Source organism: Rhinolophus ferrumequinum, chromosome 9 (genome assembly GCF_004115265.2).
Source record: "Rhinolophus ferrumequinum isolate MPI-CBG mRhiFer1 chromosome 9, mRhiFer1_v1.p, whole genome shotgun sequence".
Classification (NCBI taxonomy): Eukaryota; Metazoa; Chordata; class Mammalia; order Chiroptera; family Rhinolophidae; genus Rhinolophus; species Rhinolophus ferrumequinum.
The window spans coordinates 8,504,521-8,528,295 of NC_046292.1; the positions used below are offsets into that span (position 1 = coordinate 8,504,521).

Consider the following 23,775-nt stretch of genomic DNA (forward strand, 5'->3'; position numbering starts at 1 on the left):
CAAGTTCACGCGGTGGACTTTTGACTGCCTTCTGTGTCTGTGAAAACAGTCGGCAGCTCCTGCGGGGATCATTCATTCAGGCCTGTAACACAAAACTAGTGCCAATGGGCACCTGCTGGGGCGGCTTCCCAGGAGGGCTGGGAGGGAAGATACCAAACTCATCAGGCCTGTGCGGGAGATAAGAGCGGCGGGGGGTCCGCTGGGAGCCCGCTCATCGGGCCTGCACTGTGACCCTGGGAGACCCTACTGCTGGGCCAACAGGCTGGTGTCAGAATGGATTAAGGAGCCCAGGTCAGGAGAGGATGTGAGCTAATTAAAGACTTTTTACAGAGGAGGGGGAGGAGGAGGTGGGAGATAGAGAGGGGTGGCAGGGAGAGAGGTTTGGAGCACGTTCTCCAAATTTCCAGCACATTCTTTATTCCTCTCTCTCATCCCTTAAAACAGAAGAAAATAAAAGAGTCTAAACATCTGGTTATCTCTAATCTTAAATTGTCATTCAGACTGATGCTGTATTGGTTTTAGCTACTATTTTTATGGAATTACATATATCATCAAAGACTTATTTTGTCCCATTTTCCCTAGGGACATCCAGTTCTTGGAATACAGTAGGTCAGCTACTTGAATTTTGCCCCTTTCCCCGCTTTGACACATCTGGGCAATCGGTACCTACTTGTGGTGTGTTTTAGGTTTTTTTCCTTTTGCTTGGGAAATCCACTTGCCAGCTGTAGAGGGTGCTTCTGGCAGGGGTAAATAAATTAATACCCAGTAATGCTCTTAAACTTGGTGTTATGGTTTGAAATGTCAGAGCAGGCACTATCTTGAAAATACTGTGTTGTGCTAACATAATTGGTCTGGCAGCCACACCCGCTTCAGAAAAGAAGTCACCTGACTCTGTTTGGTCTACCTGCTCTTTTGTTTATTTAGTCTGAAGACTCCCCACCCCCAACAAGCGGTACACTAACTTATTTATGGACCTAGGGTACTTTAAATCTGGTATTTTCTTAATCAGCATGGTAATGATACATTTCTTGAAAGCAGTTTTGTTCACACACAAACCCAAAGCCCCTGCTGTATCATTTCTGATACATTTCACATAAGCTCACTGTGCGCAAAGAAGCTTTTGGATTAATCTTGTACTACATGGTAACAATCCTAGGAAATTCCAGTCAGAAGCCAACAACCTGTTTCCTTCATTCCCGACTGTTGGTGTATCTGGCTTTGTCTGCGTTCTGATAAGGAATAACCACAATGTTAATTTTGTATTTCCTTGCCTCTTGTCTCACATAACCTGCTGTCAAAGCTGACTAGGAGGCTTGTTCACTGTGCAACGTGTGACAAAGCCGCAGTGGAGTAATTAAGGTGACTATGTGGAATATGTTAGTGTGAGCTTTCTTTAAGTGTTAAAAACGTTGACTGCGTTCCTCCTGATTCCTCAGTGTTCTGTACAGAAACACGGATGGACACTGATTCTGCGCAGTTGAAGGGGGTTTTGAATTTGAGCTCGTGCTGAATGGGAATCTTTAAACACAGCACCAGCTAGTATTTACGGACTGCTTCACCCTGTGCCACGTGCTGTCTGAGTCTCACAGGGGTTGGCTTGCTTAATCCTCACAATGAGCCTGCTCGCCCAGCCCCCCTTTATCAGGAAACTGAGGCTCAGAGAAATTAAGTGAGTTACCCACGGCTGTGAAGAAAGCTGGGTTAGAAACTGGGTTCTCTGATTCAGAGCCTGTACTCTTGACCTTCCCCAGCAGAAGTTGCACCCTGTGTCCGTAGGCTTCATTCTCAGATCCTTCTGCAATGTCATGTTTGCAGGAATTAACCATTTAAGGTTGCATTCTCGAGAGGGTGCAGAGAATTGGAGTCACTGTTTAAAGTCCTTTCCTGCAGTACCCTCTGTTGTACAGTGAGCTCGTTGCAGATGCTCTCCTGTCCGAGCCAAAGCGTGGGGCCGAGACCCAGGAAACGCTCTGTCCGACACAGCTGCTGAGGGCAATTCAACCTTGTTCTAGTGGCACATGAGCAGTGGCTAAATATAGACTTAGGTGCAGGAAGCAGAACCTCATGTTAACAGATCTGTTGTTTATTGTGTCTGCAGAATAAGGTCACAGCTGTATGTGGGCAATTAAAAAAGCCCGGCTCTGTGCTGGGTGCAGGAGACACAAACATGAATCAAAGGTCTTCCTCCCTCAAGGTCACAGTCCAGAACAGGAGAAGGTCCTGTCAACAGATGCTTGCAAGGAAGTGTCCCAGGTGCCAGGACAGAAGCCTGTGCGGGTCCAGTGGGGCACTAACGGGTGGCAGACGTCTCCGCCCAGGGCACGGAAGGCCATGGGGGAGCACCTGGGCTGAAGCTTGACATTTAAGGAGATGTCGCCCTGTGGACAGGAAATGGTGGGGACAAGAGGGCACAGGGGGCAGCCCCAATGGAGAGGCTCGGGTGTGGAGCAGCAGCACCAGGCCTAGGTGGCGTGGCGGTCCCCAGGACCACAGAGCATGCCACATGCCTGTGATCCACTGGTCGGCTCAGGAAGAGGCCGGCCTGCCATTTTACATCCCTTCGTTCCCTTTCCTCTCCACTTACCAATTATAAGTGAGTTTAAAGCAGGAGAGACCTAACTGAAGTTTTTACTCTTTAAGCCTAGTAGTATTGTCATGATATGACCATATCTGCATATATCAAATGTTACTATTAATTTTTTGCAAGTACTTTTTTATGTGTGTGGGTAGAACAGTTACACTTTTCACAGAGGGGGCCAAGACAAAATCAACCAACAGCCACACACACACACACACACACACACACACACACACACTCCCTCGGGGGAAAACAACAAACGTGACTTGCTTTTTATATAATTAGAGCTAAAACCAAATCATGACCTGTTCACAGAAGAAGGTTGCAAGCCCAGCCACAGAGTGACTCCATCTAGTACTAAGCCGTGGACTGCCTCCAGCATCTCCAGTTAACCTAATAGTGTCTCCATCTAGACAGCAGAAAACCGTCCGTCCTGAAACCCCGAGCAAACAAACTCAGGAGCCTTGTTAAAGGAAAAAAGGGCATTTGACCTCACTTAAACCAACTGGGCTAGAGAGTCAGGAAGAAGAGGAGTAGTGGTCTTTTGTCCACTCTGCATTTCTGCATAATTTGGAGCACACCAGATGGAATGTTTGTTTGCCAGTGATCCCCAATCCACGTTATAGAAAATTGACTTATCCGACCCTATTGGATCAGTCCATTGAACTGTTTCACCATTTTCTTTAGACGAAGCTAAACTAGGCATAGCCTCAATTTGAGAGGGAAGAGCACATTATATATCGGAATGCAAAAGGTCTTTCTACCTCAACCCTCCCCTGCCCCATCCACTTCAAAATTTTTCTCTAGAAATCACTGCTTTCCTTTTTCCACTCAAGGCGAGTAACAGTGTCCAAATTTTGAGTTAGAATTTTAGTTTTGCGTGTATGTATTCAAAGGGGGACATTTATCTTGATATGGGCATGACTGCTGTCTCTCTCCCAATGTTTAAGCTAAGGCTCTGGAAGTTTCCTGCTGGCTTCTTGGAACTTTGAGCCTTAACATTTTCCCTACACTCAAAATCTCAGTGCAGGGTGGCGTCAGCCCCTCCCTTAACTCTCAAGATGGAACTTAGATTGGGCAGCTTGGCAAATGTGAAAAAGAAATGGTTTCTCAAGTAAAACCTGATCAAATGTCTTGCTTTCCCTGTGTCCTTCCGTGGGTGTTCTGCAGTTGTTTCACCAGCCTTGTCACCAGAGCTTGAACGTATGCTGTACTCGGTGGACTGAGTCACTTTCACAGGAGTTGGACCAATTTGCATCTGGCACAGAATGCTGTTTCTTTACATTTTTCTTGCATTCTCCCCACATGGTTTATTGCTCTTTTCCATGGATCCAGTTCTGTTCAGTGGGGGCCAGCATGGTTCTGCGTCCAGTGCTCACTGACCATGTGAAGTTGGCACCTCACCCCCTCTTCTCTGACCGACAAATAATTTTAGAATGAGAGGTGTTCTGTGTTTTCATGGAAGTTAACCAGTGTAGGGATGTTTCTACATTCGAGCCAACTGCTGAATATATTCTCATGTGACTTTTCTCTCTGCAGATCTTTCTTAGCTTCAGTGTGGCCGAACTAATCCCATTTTGGACGCTCTGAATCAGCACTGAAAGTTTGACGTGTACAGAACTAATTTTTGATCATCAGGCACAATACTGTTTTAACTATTCTCCATTCTCCTTACTCCTAGCTGCTCAAACTCCTTGGAGTCATCCTTGATGCCCTCCGCCCCCCCCCCCACCGTCGTACCAGGTCTCCGGCCCATCAGCAAACACTGTCCCACCCCCCTGCACTCTTCTTTTGCTAACGTAGGAGGTGGTGGCACTTATCTGAAGATGAAGAAACGTCCAAAGCATTGAATTCCATTTTTCCGGTCCCTCCAACCCTTTGGTAGACTTAACAGCAGTCGTCAGGTTAAGATCCCCTGAGAGACCCCTTCTTGCCCCTCAGCAAAGCCATAGGCACCTGTGAAAAGAAAAGGTAGCTGTCCTGCCCAACTCAGGGAGTTCTTCCTGTCTGCTCTCCTGCCTTCTGCCTTGGACTCTGGGTGGTTTTTGTTTCCTTCCCTAGATGCTGCATCTGGGACACACCTTAAGCTCTATACCTGCAGCCCAGGAACAAATGATGTCTGGCCTCAGCTTATCTGGAGAGATGCTGAGAGATCAGTTATCAGCTGCCACTAAATATGTTCCCCTATGGTTCTGGTTCCTGTTACATCCAAACGTTTGGGTACTGAGTGGCACCATTAGATGTTTTGATCCCTGTCTTGTATTATTTACTATAGGCATGCACCTTCAGAACCTTCAGTTAATAGAAAAACAGGCAGGGTGGCAATAAGTGTAGAACCCTTTTAAAGGTAGGGCCACAGGGAACAAAATGGATGAGCAATGGCTTGAATGGGAGGGACAGTTAAAGGGAGGCATTTTTAAGATTGAGCAGATTAATCCTATTTGTCAGTCTGCAAGGAAGAGTTCAGGAAGATTGAAGATACAAGATACGATTGATGACCAATATCCAAGATAGGGTCTTACAAAAGCACAGAAGAAGGTTCTCAATGTATGAATAGTCAGTTCATTTATTCAATTCAAGGTAGAAGGGAGGAAGAATTTTTTTCTTAGTGAAGTAGAATCTCATTTCTATGAAGTGGGGCTGGGGCTAGGTGCTAAAGAGTTGAAAAGGAATGCCAAGCAAATCTTTATTTCGCTCTGACAGTGTTCCAGGCACTGTGCTGGGGGTGTGGGTGCCCAGGTGACCAAATCTGCAGTAGTTCCCTGTCGCTGGGCTCTGAGCTTTTCAGCATTCCATCCAGCTGCCTGTGTAGCCTCGTGACAAAAACAGAAACAGTAAGAGTAGTAGCTGATGTGGGTACCTCCCCGTAATTAACTCTCTACCCACCTTCCTTCTAGATATTTCCATCTTGAGTAACAAAAGCTTTTTTCCTAAATCCAAACCAATGCCTTTCATCTATTCTCTGTTCAAGTGAATAGCAGTCATTTGCAAGATATTATTGGTTATCTAGACATAAAGTCTCAACGGAAGGAAATAACTGAAATTCAAGATTTGAGTACCTTCTGAGTTTAATTTTAATTTGATAAGCTGTGTCCTTACGCATTTTAGAATCACACCTTAAACCAGCACTATCCAATAGAAATACAATATAAGCCACATACATATTTTATTTTTTTAAATCAGATCTTTTTCCCTCCCCCCTCTTTTTTTTTTAAGGAGGGTGCAGCTCACAGTGGCCCATGCAGGGATCAAACGGGCAACCTTTGTGTTAATCAGCACCACGCTCTAACCAACTGAGCTAACTGGCCGCCCCCACATACGTATTTTAAATTTTTCTAGTAGTTGGATTTCTAGTAGTATAGAAGAAAAAAAAAAACAGGTGAAATTATTTTTAATGTTTTTATTTAACCCGTTATATCCAAAATATTATTTCACTGTGTAATCAATATGTAAAAATAATTGCGATTTTTGCATTCTTTTTCTTTCACCTTAAGTCTTTGAGTTCCAATATGTATTTTATACTTACAGCATTATCTGAATCTGTACTAATCCTATTTTAAGGGCTCGTAGCCTCCGGTGGCATGTGGTCTCCTTATTGGACAGTTCAGCTCTAAACTAAGAGATGAAACTAAAGTCCTGTTACCAACTTGTATTGTGCGTTTGAACAGAAGAGTCTCAAGGCTCTGTGGTTAACTTGTTTATTTGAATATGCAAGCTGTCGTATCTCTCCATTACTTTTTAGTTGTTAGATTCTCGTTCTTTTGCTGAGTGATTCATTTCTAAGATTTCCCTTGCTTTGGATGGGAAAAGGAGGGTATTGAATAGAGAAAGGACCTTTATACAGTTTGCTTTTGTCTCCATCATTACAATGGACGTTTTCTGCAAGATTCTAATAAATAGCTGTCTGAGTTATCTTTACTTTTTTCCTTAGGTTTCCTTCCTTTTTCCCTCTTTCCCTACCCACTTGGCAAAATTTAGAAAACATTTTGTTTATGATCTTTTTGAATTTGATGGCATTTCAAATGCAAGCATAATTTTTATGAAGTTAATTTTTGTTTTTAGAAAAGGAAATTTGCCTTTGGTGGCATGTTTAGGAAAACAGTTTCATAAATATTTTTTAAATTATGGAAGAGTCAATAGGGTACTGTATAGTATGTGTACTCTTTAAAGACCAATCAAATGACTAACAGGACCTAACATTCAACTTCAACAATAGACTATAATACAATATCATGCTGATATAATAGAATATACTAGAATATTCTGCTACTTTTGAAGCTTCCTTGATTATATTTCCTTCACTCACTTCATAGCATGAGGTAATCTCTGTCCTGAGTTTTGTGTTAATCACGTCTTTCTTTTCTGTTTATAGTTTTGCCATATTTGTATGTGTCACAAAACAATATACTCATAATTTTGTCAGTTTTGAACTTATATACAAAATCATACTGAATATATCCCCTTGTGACCTTGTTTTATTTAGTCAACATCACATTTTTGAGATCCATCCTTGTTGATGTATGTACCTGTAGCTCCTTCATTTTCACTGCTATCTAGTATTCCCTTGTATGAATGTGTCATCATTGATTTATCTATTTTATTGTTAGACGTTTGGACTGTTCCAACGTTTGCCTGTTGCAACTAACATTCTTGTTCATGTTTCCTGGAACACATGTATAAGAATCTCCCCAGTATATATTGAGGAGAAAAGTTACTGGATCATCGAGTATTTATTTGTCCCATGTTCCTTTTTTTTCTTCTCAGACAATGCAAGGGCCTTACGACACTTTACCTCATTTACCCTATCCTGTCTTTTTTTGGTATTGATGTCATGTATGTTAGTTCTACATATACTACGTTTAACCCTCACAAAACATTAACTTTTTGTGTGTTAAGTGGTCAATATCCATTTGTATTTATACCTATTTGTCCTGTTATCATTCATTCTTTTCTTTGCATATTCATATGGGGTCATTTTTCCATCTGCCAAAGAACTTCCTCTGTGGGTCTTCTGGCAGTGGATTTTCTCAGGGTTTTTTGTTTTTTTGTTTTTTTTGGGTTTTTTCCCCTGAAAATATCTTTATTCCACCTATATTTTTGAAAGATATTTTTACTGAATTTAGAATTCTGGATTGGCAAATTTCTTTCGGTCCTTTAATGATATCATTCCATGGCTGTTCTGTCATTTCTGTTGAAAGAGAGTTGTCAGTATTGCTGCTCTGAAGGTGATATGTCTTTATTCCTGGGACTGCTTTTCAGATTTATTCTTTGTCTTTAGTTTTGAGTAATAATGTGCCTAGATACGGTTTTCCTGCTTGAGATTTGTTAAACATCTTAAATTTTAGCTTGATGTCTTTTGATAATTTTAGAAAATTCTTGGGTAGTGTCACTTCAGATACTGCTTCTGCCCTTTCTCTCTTTTCTTTCTGTGACTCCAATTACATGGAAGTTGGACTTTTTGTTTCACCATGTCTCATATGTCTCTTAGTCACTTTTCTGTATTTTCACCCCCTTGTTTTACCTTCATGCTTTGATCTGGATATTTTCTGCTGACTTTTTTTCTAGTTCACTAATCCTTTTTGATCCTCTGATCTACTTTGCTGTTTTAGCCATCTAGTAAAATCTTAATTTCAATTCTCTGATAAAATTCTCTATCTTTTTATAATTTTTTTGGAAGACCATTATCACACTATTTTTTTAAACTCTGTGTCTAATAACTAATGTCTGCGTCAATGGTGAATAATCTTTTCTCGGTGTTTTTTTCTTTTGTTTTTTTTTTTTTTTGGTTTTCAGTCATTTTGTTGACTTACATATCTGGTAATTTTTATTGAATGCTGGACATCACATAAGAAAAATTTTAGAGGCTCTGGCTGTTGTTCTTTTACTCCAGAGAGGATTTATATTTCTTCTTTCCTTCTATCTTTAAGTGTCCAGTGCTTTGATTTCCCCCATGTGTACTTCCCCTGCAAAACTTGTTTTCTGAGCTTTTCATTTGCAGTGAGAGGTATATAATAGCAAGAATGTCCCAGAGGGACTTGTGTTTCAATAAGGATCAAAGCCTGGTATTTAAAGGGAAGAATCTGGAGGAAGGATTCTTTTTTTCTGGGGATAGACAGTGGAAGGGGATGTGTGTGGGGGAGAGGTAGAGAATCAGACTCAACTCCTACAGTCGTAACAGAGGCCCTTAAAAGAACTTAGTCTTAAAGAATCAGTTCTGTTTAGACCAGAAAATAGGTGAATCTTTTCAGTAAACAAGGGTTGATTAGCTCTCTTTTAAGTAGAAAGTACATTGAACTAGTACCCCTATTTTCCTATCTTTCTAGTAATTAAAGGTTTTCTCTTAAAAGCAACACAAGACATCAGGACAGGCCCATTGAGTCACCTTTAGAAAGTGCAGCTATTGAGCTAAATGGATTGTGTTTTCTTTCTCATCCCAGGACTTGTTTTTTAGACCTGAGATCTCCTAACCTAGGAGTGGCTAATTCAGCAATGAATGGCTAATTCTGCTTTAAAAACACCAGGTCTGCAGGAAGTAGATGGTGTGGATCTAAATGTCCTCTCCCAGGTCACCCTTTGTGGGGTTGTAAGGTAGCAAAGGTAAGAGTACCTACTGAAAGGGCTCTAAGGGAATCCCAGGCAAAGACGAGAGGGTTCTGAGGAGCTATTGGGAGATACAGCTAAGCTGCACTTGTATTTTTATTTTAGCCCATCTGAAGGGTGGAAAGGAACATTTGAGTCCATTTTTAAAAGCACCTTCTTTTGGCCTTTCATTTGAGCCTGGGATCAAGCCAAGTCTCAGGAGACAGGAGACAGGACTTAATTTAAATACCTTGGAGCTCATTTGCCTCCCATTCCCATGCTACCCCCAAAAAAGAGAAGTTCAGCTTCTGTTGTAGCCCCAGATGCTAAAGACCTGTTCCCAGTCCTAGGTCTTACCTAGCATTCAGGTAACTTCCCTGGACGCTACCTAGAAAGAAGTGTTGACCTTTGTGTATCTAGCTTCCGCAAGTGCAGGCTCTATCCCACCCACCCCCATAAAGCTAGTTAGTGGTAAGAAGCAGTACCTTACTTTCCACAGTGACCGCCCCCTTACTCTTAGATGGCTGGGTGATCTTGGGCGGGCAGAGGAGTGGCTCAATGAAGAGAAGAGGAATGAACACTGAACTCGATGCACTTTCAAATCTTTTCTTACCCTAAGAGCACGGCTGGTTTTTGCTTATTCTCTCCCCAGAGTTTCTTTCTGGAGTTAGATTTGCTTGACCAGATCAGCTCTGACGAATTAAATCTTTTAGCTTTGGTGCTCCACCTCCTTCAGCAAATCCTTCTGTCAGAGGCTGGGTGAAAGAGCAGGCCTCTTCTGCCCAGGCAGGAGCTCTGGAAGTCACTGGTCCCAGTCCCCACTCCAGTTTGGCTTCTGTCTTTCTTCCCAGCCCAGATGGTACACACTAGTTCTGTGATCTGACATGTTGTGTGTGACCCACGGAATGGGCGTTTGCAGAACCTCCTCTTTCTCTGGGGCGTTTTAGTTGTGAGAGTGATAGGCTGGGGAAGGGAGGAAGTGGAGCCTGGACTCTATGGCTTCGAGCAAAGTCTGCTGATGAAAATGGGTGAGGTGTCTGAGTTGCAGATTTGTTTGAGAAAGAGGATGGTAGCCTGACCCACCACTGTCTTGTCCACGGGTGGTTTGCAGGTAACTTTTTCAGAAACGTTATCATTGATGCACTTATCTCAGCCCCCTTCTTTTTTTTACTACCACTGCTTGGGAAAGGAAAGATGTCTTACCTGGTGTCTCTGTTAAGATTTTCACGGGCGTTCAGGAAAGGAACTTCCACGGAGACAAAGTCATGATTGGGTTCCCTTCACGTATTACCCAGTACCGACTGTAAGCAGACACTCAGCAGACTTTTGTTAGAGATAGTCATGTTCTTTTAAGTCCCATCTGTACAGCGGTGATAACAGAGGCGGCCTGATACGATTAAACTAATTAAATGATTTCATAACTGTCAAGCCCTTTGAGCAGTGCCTGAAACGTCGTCGTAAACATTGTTGACTCATGTTTATAATTCCAAAAGTTACACCATGGTCTTTAGCAGTTGGGAGCTTTCCTTTACCAATTGTGTGTGTATACTCACTTAAAACTTCATTTTTATGAGAAGATCCAGTTGGGGGTAGATTTCTTTCTTAAAAATCTCACCAAGGCATCTGAAACCCTTGAAACATAGGACTTTTTCAGTAAGAAGTTCAGCAGATGCTGGTACCTGGCGTCTATGGTTGTTCTCAATGACATCACCCGTCTGCGTTCTTCCCGAGCTTTCGGCATTGAAGAGAATATGTCTGTTCGTTTGCAATACAAGTAGTTTACAAGGATGGAGTCCTTGCGACTGGGAATGAGATAAGCCTGAGCTTCTGTTCTGTTGTGAAATGTTCTGTTTCATGTCTTAATTGTGTGTATTTTGAGATTTTAGTGTATTTATAATTGACTTCTTTATGCTTTCCTTTGTTCCAGAACAGATATAAGGTGATTCCCATAGCGCAGGATGGGACACAACGGATCCAGTTGGGGAGGAAGGGGGGAGTGGAACACCATTGGAAGGAAGACTAGGATTTGCAGCCATAACCCTTGGCGTTTACTCATTGCTTTGTCTTTTTCCCCCAAGTACTTTTATTTTTTTGGTTGTTTATAGTTTTATTTCAATTGCTTAAAATAAAAACCACAATGATTAAACCAAAGGGACAAGTGGACTGAAAAATCCTCAGTTTTGAGCATGCATTCTTAACAACAGTTACAGCAAAATACTTCAATGCTTCCTTTCACCAGGGAGAAGCTTGATAGAATCTTCCAGAATTTAAAACCAAGGTCTTTGGATTAACCCCGCAACTCTGTGGTTAGTGTTCTCCCTGTTTTATAGATGAAGACACTGATGCCTGAGAGTGTGTGTTTTGCTCATGTTCACCCAGCTGACGCTAGTGCCAGAGCTGGACTCAGGACTCCCTGCCTTTCAAAGCCTATGTGCTGTCCTCGTGTTGACATAATTGATCTGCCATGTCAGGCCTTATGGAGTGGCCACCTCAGAGGGATTTTGTCCCCGAGGGGGACAGAGGGAGTCTATCTCCTGGTGTATACTGAGGCATGGACCGTTTAGGCATACTGAAAAACCTTGTTAGGGTGCCAGAACTGGGGGTTTCTCACGGGGTGGGAGGGCTTATCCCCCTTGTCTAGCACTAACTGTGCAGAAACCCATCACTAACTTCTCTCTGCGTGCTTCAAGGAGTTTTCAGCAGTAGACAAGGGGGCGCCTGGAATCCTCAACACGACGCCCTAACTCTCCTGGGGACAAGTGCACAATGAGACCCAGCTGATGAAGAGCTGAAAGGCAGGGCACCATCCAGCCCTCAGCTGGGTTTAAAGATTCACCCTGCCCACGTGATTCTTTCTAATTGGTATAGAGAAAATGTAAGGAAAATAGGACATGACTAAGCCATGACTTGTCTGCCGCTGAAACTCAGTCTTCCTGTGGGTATTCTGCTGATTTCTGTGCGTTTAGCCTTAGAGTCAACTCTTACCATTCCTTTTTAAAGAAAAGGCTAAGTCCTATTCCGAGAGCGCTTCAAACCACTCTGAGCCTCCAGATTAATCTGAAACACATCTGAGTTCACAACTGGGTCAGAACAGCAGAGCGACTTGCCAGTTCAGCAGGCGTGTGCCTTGGGCTAGTTAAGAACCGGGACAATCTTGAGGTCTGACTTTGTTGCTTATGTTTAGACCTTGTGTGCTGAGATAATTCTGGGTGGCTTTGGATAACTTTGTTTCTTAACTGAAAAGGAGTGTCTGTTGCCTGATAAGTGTTTATCCGTGAAATAGCAACATGGTGTATGTCTTAGGGTAGGAGGGCTTTTAGATCTCCAGAGACCAAAAAAACAGCCGGGGGTGGCAGGGGAGGGGGGGAGCAAGGTCATTGGCTTAGGCCTGTTACTGGAGTAGAATGTCAGTCCCAGCTTTAGAATGTCTTTGTCGCATTCAGGGTCCCTTTTCTGGATTCTCTCCTCTCTGTCTCTTTGCCTTAAGGAGGCTACACGTAATCACAACCAAGTAGAACTGAAAACAAACAAACCTGCTCTACTTCTAGTGGATAGAGATCTGGGTTCCAAAAATGCCTCTTTCTTGCCAAACCTCAGCTTGTTCCATGTCTTTTCTTTTTTTGTTGCCCCTCCCCAGTCCCCGACCGCCCCCTTCACCATTTGGCCGAGTGAGGACTAGCTGTTTGGTTAGCCGTGTGTCTGTGACAGATACCCACTGCTTGTTGGATCACATTCTCCTTTAACCCTTCCCTGTTCACGAGTATCTCAGAAGGGTTGTTTTTCAATGTCAAGGCAAAACTCACACTCTGAGAATCATTTTTAACTCTGGCTATGTTAACAGTGTGAAACAGAGCAAAGAGGTGAAGACCTTAGTTCTGAAGTGACTTGGGTCCTACGTGACTCGGAGGTTTTCCTACTCGGGTACCGGCGTAGGTGGAAACGACACAAGTGTAAGCCTCCACACTACTTCTAAGAAACGTGTAAACATTGGTGGATTGTGTGCAGACACTGTGCCAAGCGTTTTGCATTATCTCCCTAACCCTTCCAAGCATCCTTTAAGAGTGGAGAATATCTGGTGTTTTTGTTTTGTCCTTGTTTTTGCAGATGGGTAAACTGAGGCTTAAGGAAGTGAAGCAGCTTTCACCAGGGCGCATGTTTAGTTAGTGATAGAATAAGAATTTGACTCCTCTGCCCCTCCCTGCCTGACTGACTACATAGGGCAGCCCCCGCAAAGGGCACGGCACCCTCACTTACAGACACAGTGTATAGCTGGGTTTGCTGAATTTATGCGCAGCCGGTCGGAATTGGAACTGTGCTGGTAGCTGAGACGTGCAGCTGTACGACCTTCTGCTCGGAAAAGCACGAGACCCTCCCTCACGCTGCACAGTCCTGTCACTTCTCTCCCTTTCCCTGTCATACATGCTCACCGTCTGCTCTGGTGACAAGAAAGTTACTGTCACCAGCAATTACTCAGTGGAGCAAGGATATTAAAGAGGAAATTTCCATTAGGTAAAGAACTGAAAGAAGAACCCCAGAGAAGGGGGAGAAATTCAAGCCCAGGCTCCTGTTACACCGGCCAAGTATCTTTGGCATCCCAGGCTTACTGAATATCCTACAAGGGTCAGGAAGACGGACAGGACGCAGCAGAGGGACACTGTGTGAAGTTTTCCTCTTGCACCATTCCGGCATCTACTTGAATTTCGGTTTTATAAAATCATCTGTTCTGAGCCCAGTCCCAAACCCGGCCTAATTTGTAGTGGCTCCATTTCTGTAGACAATGGGATTATTTTTGGAAGGTGGGGTATTGACACGCACCGTGTGTCAGCTATGCAGTAGAACTGGCATCCTGGAGTTCCTCGGAGATTTCTACCCCCAAGTTGAAAATATAGCTTTACAGAAATTAATGACTTCAGGCTGTGGCCAGAATTCACAAGTGTGATGTGTGAAGCTTCCTTCAGTGAAAGAAGGTGGGGAAATCACTGTTGTCTTTGCAAGTATAATAGCAGGTTTTCCGAAGGACATTCTGTCCCTTGGAACCTTTCATTTCGCTAGGATAGTATTCACTTGCAGTCTTCAGTTTTTGTGGACTTGAAATTGCTACAAAATGAGCTGTAGTGACTTAAGTCTCTGCAAATGCTCCTTCTGGTGTTGAGGTAATGTTTATACCGAGTACAGTTACAAATTATCTGCAAATTACCTTCTAATTGCTAGTCCTTTCCCAGTGTGTGAGCCTGGCACATGCTCTCTGCCCTGCTGCTTTTGTGCCCCCTCCATGCTGGCTTCCACTCTGCCAAGGGCTCCACGCGCACCATCTCACTCCGTCCTCACAACAGCCCTGTGCCATCTGATTGCTCCCATGTCACACATGAAGAAATTGAAGTTCCGATAACTCCGATACTGTTTTTATCGAAGGCCTCTTATGTATCAGGCTCTGTGCTATAACAGTACTTTACATGTAGTATTTAGTGCTCTACATGTATTATCTAACCCTGACGGCATCCATGTAAGTGGACATTCTTACACCCATTTTGAAGGTGAGGAAACGGAGGCTCGCAGAAGTTAATTCAGTTACTTGTCTGTGATCTCGCAGCTGTAAAATACCAGAATTCAGAATTCAAACTCTGGCGTGAATGTCTTTCCGTTATGCCACACATCAGCCTTCTGACGGACGTCCTTGAAGATAGGAGGCAGAAACCACTTCTCACTTAGGATTCTCACTGTCCCGCCTGGCACACAGGAAGGGTTCCAATGTTTGGTTGATGGGTTGGTTGACTGGACACATAGCTGGATTGCACTTGCTCCTGTTCTGATGATTTTCAGCTTCTCCCCCAGGGCCTCTGCCATTAGTTTTCCCTTTGTCTGAATAATCAGAATATCGGCCTCCATACTTCATTTCCCATTTTGATCATCCGTGAACATGCCAGAGAGCACATCTGCTCTGAAAAAATTGCAAAATGAATCCTAAGGCTGTCCTGCAGCGTCACTCCTGCGTGATGTTGTAGCTCTCACGGATAGCTCTGCTCTTTTTCCACAGTCGTCTTCAATGACAAGGACATGGGTGAAATACCACTGCCCAGCCTCAGAGAAGACAGTGCCAGAGGGCACCCATAACGAGTGCTTACTGGAATCATACCCTTCTCCAGCCCTGTCTTTGAGGGAGAAATAAGATACGGGGTGTGATTTACTTTCCCACTGAGGTGGGCAATGAAAGATGGAATTAAGGATGACTAAATGCTCCCACCCTGAGAGAGAAGGCCACAGCTTTGTGGTGCCCTGGATTCAGCGCTCAGAAGCCCAGTGGACTGGCCCAAGGCCCAGCCTCGGACCACAGGACCCTTCGCCAGGCTGGCTTTGGTTTCGTTCCTGCAAAACGTTTCTCAGTAAAATCCAATTGACCTCTCATCAGTCTGAGTTTGGCTGGATCACAGATTTCAACATCTTCCCAAGTTTTCTGAGTTCTCAAAGTCACATTTCTAGGGGTAAAGACTTCTATAATCATATCCTGTTAATGTCTTTATATCTTTTACTCACAAGTGACAAAGGACAAGTCCAGTTAGCTTGCATGGGTAATTTTTTTTTAGACAGAGCAGTGGGAATTCAGACAGAAGTCCTCGAGTAAGTTGAATAGGTGTAGGCACCTTTCCCCGGCAAAAGTAAGGCACCTGAGAAGCCCACAGGCAAAGCCAGCATTTCGGGGGAAGAGTGGTCTCTGAGGGCAACCTCCTGAGGTCAGTGTGGTGTTTCCGTCCAGCGTCCACCTGGGACCGGACAGTGCTGGGGGCACCGAGGCTGCTGCATCACCATTGTGGGCAGTTAGGTGTTGGTGCAGCCTCACTCGTAAACCCTGGGTGTGAAATTTGTCTTTATCAGTGGGGACTTGATGGAGAGGGGCTGGTGTTGTGCAGTTTGCCTAGATTATTCTCTGGGGGGGGAGGGGGACATTTGGAGACTTCATTTCTTCCTAGTCAGCTGCCAGAACAGGTAGACAGGGCCTTACCTTATTATTTTAATATGTCTTCCAAGAAAATACCTCTTTTCACACAAAGTGGGAGTTTAAGAAAATGGGAACATACTGAACAAGACCCCGGAAGTAGCCTGGGTGTTGCCGGACCTTCTCAGGTGGACCACGTGCCCCTGGAAGCACTCACACTGCGCTTCTGCAGTCAAATGCTCTACCACTGAGCTGTACCCCCTACACTGCGCCTCTGATGACAGCTCTTTCCCTTGGGCCCCTGTCACTCTTTTGTGGCATCAGGGAGAGGCATTTTTGTCCAGACCCTGAATGAAGAGCACTGGTGCCCTACATAATTCCAGAAAACAGCAGGGACTCTTTTTTTTCCCCCCCTTTTTCAGAAACAAGGGTCACATTTCCCTCCCCTCTCTCGCTTCCTTAGTGCTACCAGTTTATGTTCCGGGTCCTGCCGTTGGCTGTTGGCGTATGGAATTGTTGTCTCCTTAATGAGACTGTCGTCCTTGAGCCTAGGTCCAAGGCTGCTGCTGGTTTGTGTCCTGGCCACCGTGCTGGGCCCAGAGTGAGTGCTTAATAAAGACATTGGAACTTGGATCCCAGATCGCACTCTGTCAGAGCTGGAAAGCGTTCTGGAAACCAACACTCTAATCTTATAGATGGTACCACTCCAGGCACTCACTTTGGAGGCTGGTGTTTATCTGCCGGGAAGAAAGGTTTTCTTTTTTATGGGAAAGCCTGGTGCAAGTGACCATAACCCTAAACCTTTGGAAGGCGTTTTTCAAGTGACGTAGATGTACCTGCTTGGACTAGTAGCCAACTAGTAACAGCAGTAAGAATGCTAACTAGGCCCCATCCCCGGAGCCACTGTCACCAGTCCTTCCAGCTACGTGACAGTGTCTGTGCTGTCTCTGCCCTCCAGATGCTGAGAGGGATGGGGCCCCTTGCTCAGGGTCACGGAGCTACTGGAATGGTTGAGAGAGAACTAGAATCTGGTTTGGTCAGATGCCCTGGCTCGTGGCTCTCAGGTGGGGTCCCTGCCTAAAACCCCCACTTAGTGATTCATGGTGCTGGCTTTGCAACATCCCGTGGTGTCTCCGTCATAGCAGAAACTGTGAAGTTAATTTTCGTTAACTTTAAGTTCTCTAATTAGGAAGTGACAGGGAAGGTAAGGCAAAAGCACAGAGTCGTAGGGATTGCATCTCCAGAAAGGCCAGTAATCACTGCCCTCGGTTGGAAAAGCATTTGGACTGAGCAAGAGGAAGGCGTATTCCCATATCTTATTCCAGGAACCATTGGTTTACCTGGAATTCTCGTTTCTTCCTCTTGTCAGTCCTCTGTGTCCAGAGCTCACCTTCTCCTGTCACTAGCATCAAAAAGCCTAAGGACTGATGGCTTCCAGGGCAGATCTGTGTAACTAGCCTCCCTTGCCAGAGCAGAATGTAACAGGGCCCCTGATGGCTGCCCAGCGTACCGGGTCCTCAAGGCCGGCTGTTTGCCTCGAATCTTCCCACTGAGCTTTATATCTGAGTAACATTCCTGTGAGGTTAGTCCTGGGTCATTGGCACTCAAACCACTTGTTTTGGTAGATCCTTCCCGAGAAGGTTAATTATATATTTGATATCCTTCCCTTTTTATGCCTGAACGATGAGGATAAGTACCCTGTGGTTTATTAACTGTCACTTTAAACCTTTTCAAATTGTCTTGTGACAAAACAGAGCTTTATGCCCTTTTTATCCAGCTTTGATGAATGAGACAGCTTCTCTGGTTAAAATATGCCAAGGTAAATAAAATCTCTCTCTGACTGGTGGGGGAGGATTTTGCGTTTAAAGTTATGAGTTCAAGTCTGCCACTTTGCATGAAAAGTGACCTAACCTGTTAACCTGCCCATACACTTCATTTTTCCTTTTGACACCTGGGGCCAGGCACCTCGGCGCTGGGTAAGTGTCGAATAAGTGAAAGAAAAGGCATTAAGAGCAGTTGCTGCCTCAAAAAATTTGATACCAAACCCTAAAGCCATAGTTTGCCACATTTCCTATTTTGTATCCCACTGATTGTTGAGCAAAGAGCCTCTGTCCTTAATGTCGTGGAATCCCGAAGCTCGCCCCTTCTTCCCCAGGCCATTCTGTTACACCTTTACCTTTTTTGGAAATTTGCAGTAGTATTGTGGAAGGTAGACGTCATTACGGGTTTTTAGTAGTTGTTTTGCTAGCCTCGTGCCCACCAGAGAGCACCCCACATTTCGTATGTGTCCAGTGCTTGGGAACCACTCTCCTGGGACACAGTGTATGTAATTTGGCCGTTCATGTCTCTCTCCATTGGTGTTGACCGAATCCCAGCTAAGAGCAAGGGAAGGTATTTATTTAAAATGATTAAAATAGTAAGAACACTGCTCCAGCTTTCAAACTCTTTTCCTTCCGTTTTTCATTCATCGCAGTTTGCGGGGACGTTATCAGATGGCTTAGGGAAGACGATGGATAGTCGGCACCAATCGGAGCGGGAGTATATCAGGTACCACGCAGCCACGAGTGGTGAGCACCTGGTCGCCGGCATCCACGGCCTGGCTCATGGTAAGTCAGTCACGTGCTGTCAGGCAACGGGGCAGTGGCTCTTCTGCCACAGTTCCTCAGAGCTGCCCCTTCTCCCATCCAACTGCAAGTAGCAAAAGAAAGCGGACAGCAGTGGAGACCCTGGCTTGGTATCTTGGTGTGCCTGCTAGCCTTCCAAGCTGTCTGATGTTTTTATCCCCCTTGCAATTGAAATGGTACAGCCTGTGAGAACTTTTCCTTCATTTTCACAAGGTTGTGCAATGCAATTCCTTCCTGTTCTCTGGCTTCTGGTCCCAAAGTGTCCTCAGGTGTAATCAGTTGAACCCCTTTTTAGAATTGCTGCTTCAAGACATGCCTTCTGCTCACTAAGCGCCCCTTCCATAGAAAGTGACAAGCGAATTTGGTTGCCCGCCTTGTAACCCAGATGTTTCTGAATCTTGTAAACGTACGTGCACATTCACCAGGATTGTAAATCCATGTGCCCAGGACATATAGGTGATGGCATAAGTGTGTTAAGACTCTGAATTTGTTTGAAGTCCGACTTTCAATGCTTTCATTCTGACCCATTTGCCTTTGGTTGTATTTTTCTCAACAACTTCGTAGCGTGGCGTGCAGGGCCCTTGGAAATGTAAACCCAGCCAACTTTTCCAACCACTGTCCCCGGCCTTGCTGTCCTTCAGCCATCCAGAGCCATGTACTGCTCCCCATGCCTCCAAGGCTTGCTCTCCTTCTGCTCTCCGCCCTCTGCCTTGCTTCATTGCCTGTCAAAATCCTACTCAGCCTGTAAGTCTCAATTCAAGTGACGTTTGCCCAGCTCCACCCTCCCCAGTTAGAATGAACGATGATCAGAATACACGCAGCAGTCTGAGTTGTGTATGTAGCCAGCTGTGTGTGTCTTACTTTCTGATTGGCTGTGAGAACCAAGAGAGCAGAAAGACAGTTCGTATTCACCTGTACACCTAGTGGTACCTTTCGTGATGACCTGGCAGGTAGCTCATGCGTTAGTAATGGTTGCTAAATTGAACTGTTTGTACCAGAGTCTTAGGAACAGTCTGAAACGATCAGAATTCATATCAAAACTTCACCAAGTTTTGATTATCTGCATTTGGAGGAAGAAGAAGGAATATAGATAATAAAAAAATCATATTCTCTTTGTGTGTAGGACACAATATTTAGGACAGAGGTTTTGTTTATCAACTTCCCTAAGAGTGAGGTTTGGTTTCCCTAAGCCTGCCCAACTGGAAAGGGAGCAGCCCCCAAGGAGACATCAAGCTGGAAGTAAAATTAATCTGTTTATGTACTTTAAAAATTGATTATTGAGCAATCATTGGCATTAAAGATTTAATCATTCTTTCTAGTAACCGTAATGATGGTGCATCGCACGAATAGAGGACTGTTTTTTAGTGGATATAAAATGCTTTGCTGTGCATAATTGCCTTTATCTATCCAGCATCCTTGGGGTGTGGAGAGAAAGCATGGCCGTCCTCACTTTTTCAATGAACACACCTGTGTGCTGAGAAAATGATCGATTGGTTCAAGGTCTCCAAGTCCCCTCCCACCACGGGTCATTCAGGGGATGCTCACAGCCGCTCCAGGAGGTGGTTAGGCCATTCTAAGACCAAGAGCCAGTGGCGTCACCCCAAGAAGACCCATTTAGCTCTGGGTTACATAAAAGCAGTAGCCTAGAGTGAGCTCTTCCTTCACGAGGAAAAAACCCTTAAAAGATAACAATCTCCTTGGTTTCAAAACCAGGCGTCCTGCTCAGTTCTCACTGTAGGCCCTGCTTGACCCAGGTTCAGTCATGTTCTGTCTCTGCCATGGACTTTGTGCCAAAGGTTGGGGAATGGATGTTGCCTCATTGGAGCAAATGGACCCAGAGTCCAGAAGGAACGTTGTGAATTGTTAGTACGTTCTCACCCAAGGAATTTCCTTTACCAATTTGTCTCACTAGAGCTGAAGAGTCTAGAGAGCTTCCTCACACCCCCACCATCAAAGGGTAAACATCCTGTGAGTGTCCCTGGCACAAATCCTGGAAATGCTCCCTGGACAGAGCCCACTGCTTCCCTGCAGGCCCGTGTCCTCGCCAGCCTTAGCCAACTTCTGGCTACTTTTGAGGCTCTTTAAGGTCACCGCTGTCAAAATGTTTGAATGTCTTTTTGACATAGGCCGGTCTTTTGAACTGACTCCAGTGAGGGTCCTGGCTGGCTGTGGCAGCTTTTTGGGGGTGACCTTCATCAGGGCTTCATCATTTACTCTGCTTGCCTATACCTGGTGCCAGCAGTGTGTGGTAGCATTTGCCCCATTCCAAATATTTGGTGGTGTTGCCCAGTCATAGTGTTCTTTGAAAACTGAGGACCTGTATTTAGTTATCTCTCTGCCTTATGTTTTATGAGTCCCAAAGTTCCCCGAGAGTCCTGTTTTCTAGTCTGTTGACTCAATCCTGCCGTCTGTATCCTCTTCCGATAGCCCATATGCTGCCCCAGCTCTGGAATTGCAAAGTCTCACTGTTAACCTCTCAGCTCTGCTTTGATTTTTTTTAAAGCATACTTTACTTCTGACTAATATATAATGTATATTCTCTGACTCCTGATTAAGGGACAAATCTGCTGGTTTTCCATCTTGAGTTGGCCTGCCTGTGGCCTATCCAGAGATGGACAGAATGCCCCTGAGTTACTTTGCACGGAATTGGGGGGTTTCGCTGTAAACGCTGTTGCTTTTCTCCTTGGCCCGGTTACAGTAGCCCTTGTCTTTTCTGCCAGGTATCATTGGTGGACTGACCAGTGTCATAACCTCGACAGTGGAAGGTGTGAAAACAGAAGGGGGTGTCAGCGGTTTCATATCTGGCCTCGGGAAAGGGCTTGTTGGCACAGTAACCAAGCCAGTGGCAGGCGCCCTGGATTTTGCATCAGAAACAGCCCAGGCGGTGAGAGACACAGCCACACTGAGTGGCCCCAGGTCAGTGATCGTGGGGCAGTGGCTTGCAATTTCTAGCCCGGGTCTGCTCCCTCTCCTAGTCCATACTGATATGTTTAATCATATACTTTCTGCTTTAGTGATGTGATTTAAATATATTACATACATATATATATATATTTTTTTGAATATACATAGCTAAAATTTCTGACTTGCCTGATGTAAATACATGAAAATGAGGCACAAAAATCTGGCATGAAGTTTTGTAGATCTTTATACCTGTATCTAACTATATATGTGTATATACTGGGTGTGTGTGTGGGTGTGTATGAGTGTATATGTAGTGTTTTTCTCCATTAGAGTGATCAGAAACAGGATTGCATCCTTACAAACCCCCCGTTTGCCACACTAAGTAGACCCCCTCATGCCCACTAAGAAAACTGTCAGGCCGTCAGCTGTCTAGCTCCTGAGCCCCAAGGCATAGTTCTAGAATCCCTGAAGTTGTGGTTCACCATGTGGGGTCTGTCCCTTCTTCATTCTCCTTCAACTTGAAAGTGCTGGCCTGTCCCCCAGCCTCATAACGAAACTCCCCAAGCAAGATGGCAGTTCTGCTGTGGGGTGCTGTCTGGCCTTGATACCGGCTGAGACAAGAAATCAGCCACAGCCCAGATGGCTCCAAATCCCACGGAATCCTACTCCTTTAACTTAGCTATTTGTGTTTGCGGCCTATTTTAGCCTCTTCATTTCAGAGTGACTAAGTGGGGATCTTATCAACAAAGGCTATAATGAATGGTACCGAGCCAGGCTGGACCCCACTTAAGCCCAGAAGGATTTTGCTGCTGCCTGCCTAATAGGTGTTTCCTGAGTGAATTAGTGTGCCCTTTTAGGATGCCTGGGGCCTGGGCCATGTCCACACCCTAGCACTCCCTCAAATAGGATTTGAAGTGAAATCGTCCCCAATTCAAATGAATCCATTTGTCTGTCAACAGGAAACTTTACTGCTGACACGACACTGCAGAAGGGAAATGCTTAAGACTGTAGACTAGGACCGTGCACCACGCTCTGCCAGAGTGTCTTCCATCCGGAAGCAGCTGCTTTTTCAAAAAGGATCTGTAGTTTACTTAATTCAGTTACATTCTATTCTCAGCGACAGAACTCAGACAATCCTTGAGTATATTTTGAAGCCTTTATGAAGATGGGGGAAGGGCCGTAGGGAGCCCTCGAAAGTATTTCCGGTTACTTTTCCCGTGTCTGCTCCAAGCCCAAGAATTGTACCTCTGGTATTTTGTTAGGACAGCACGACCTAACGAAGTGGGAGTAAAGCGGAACACCCCTAAGAACCGCAAAAAAACCATCCTTATGCTTAAAATCCCAAAGTGGTCAAGAGATTGAGAGGTAATAGATGTGAAAATGTTTAAGTATTGTCATTTTGTGCTGTGAGCTTTAATGATGTTGACCAGAAAGAAATCACTTGCATTTTCTATAGTGTCACTTTGGAAGTCTCGATAAAGCTTTGTATTCTTTTTAGGAGCACAAGAAAGGCACAGAATGGTTGCTGCAGAAAGCCAGGTATTCTTGTCGTATTTACCAGTGTTCAGCATGCCACAACAGGCTCCAGTTAGTGTCAGCCAGCCTCTCTCTGTCATTCATTCCTTTTCAGTAGGTAAATATTGACTGAAAATTCCCTAAGAACTCAGGGTTGGTGGTTGGCTAACCTATGGTCAGTGGGTCAAGAAAGACTTCTCCAGGGAAGTGCTATTTGAGATGAAGTGTAAGTCGGAATTGAACAGGTGAAGAGAAGAGAGTCAAATGGGTACAGAGAAGCTCTGCACTTTGCCTCGAAGCAAACAGTAATTGGGCGGTCTAACTGAAATTAAGCTGCAGATTTCCCAGAACAGCTGTCTGCCTGGCCATTCAGGCCTCCTAGCAACAAAAACTGCAATGATGAGTGAGGGGCAACCAGGTAGTCATGGGCCTGTGGACGTGGAAGCGCAAAGGCAGGGGAGGGAGCCAGCAGTGGGGGAGGCGTGGCCGAAGGTATGGGAGGTGAGTGGGGCACATGCTAGACCCGTGCTAACCCGGGCTTCAAAGAAACTCGACCTTCCATCCTTTGTTGCACTGAGAAGGCAACACAGATCCTTCTGATACACTTGAACCGATTTCCCTCAGACCATTTCTCTAGGTCCAAA

At 44.8% G+C, this 23,775-nt stretch overlaps 1 protein-coding gene across 5 annotated transcripts in view; it reads left to right on the forward strand.

The window, feature by feature from the left end:
• Positions 1-23,775, forward strand: part of VPS13D (vacuolar protein sorting 13 homolog D) — a 233,615-nt gene that overhangs the window by 166,296 nt on the left and 43,544 nt on the right. For 4 of the 5 annotated variants that reach the window (XM_033114935.1, XM_033114937.1, XM_033114934.1 and 1 more), the window contains 2 exons: positions 18,562-18,694; positions 21,433-21,628. The exons of the other annotated variant lie outside the window; for it this stretch is intronic. In XM_033114935.1, coding sequence (XP_032970826.1) covers positions 18,562-18,694; positions 21,433-21,628 — 329 coding nt within the window. The remainder of the gene's footprint in view (positions 1-18,561; positions 18,695-21,432; positions 21,629-23,775) is intronic. 5 annotated transcript variants of the gene reach the window in all.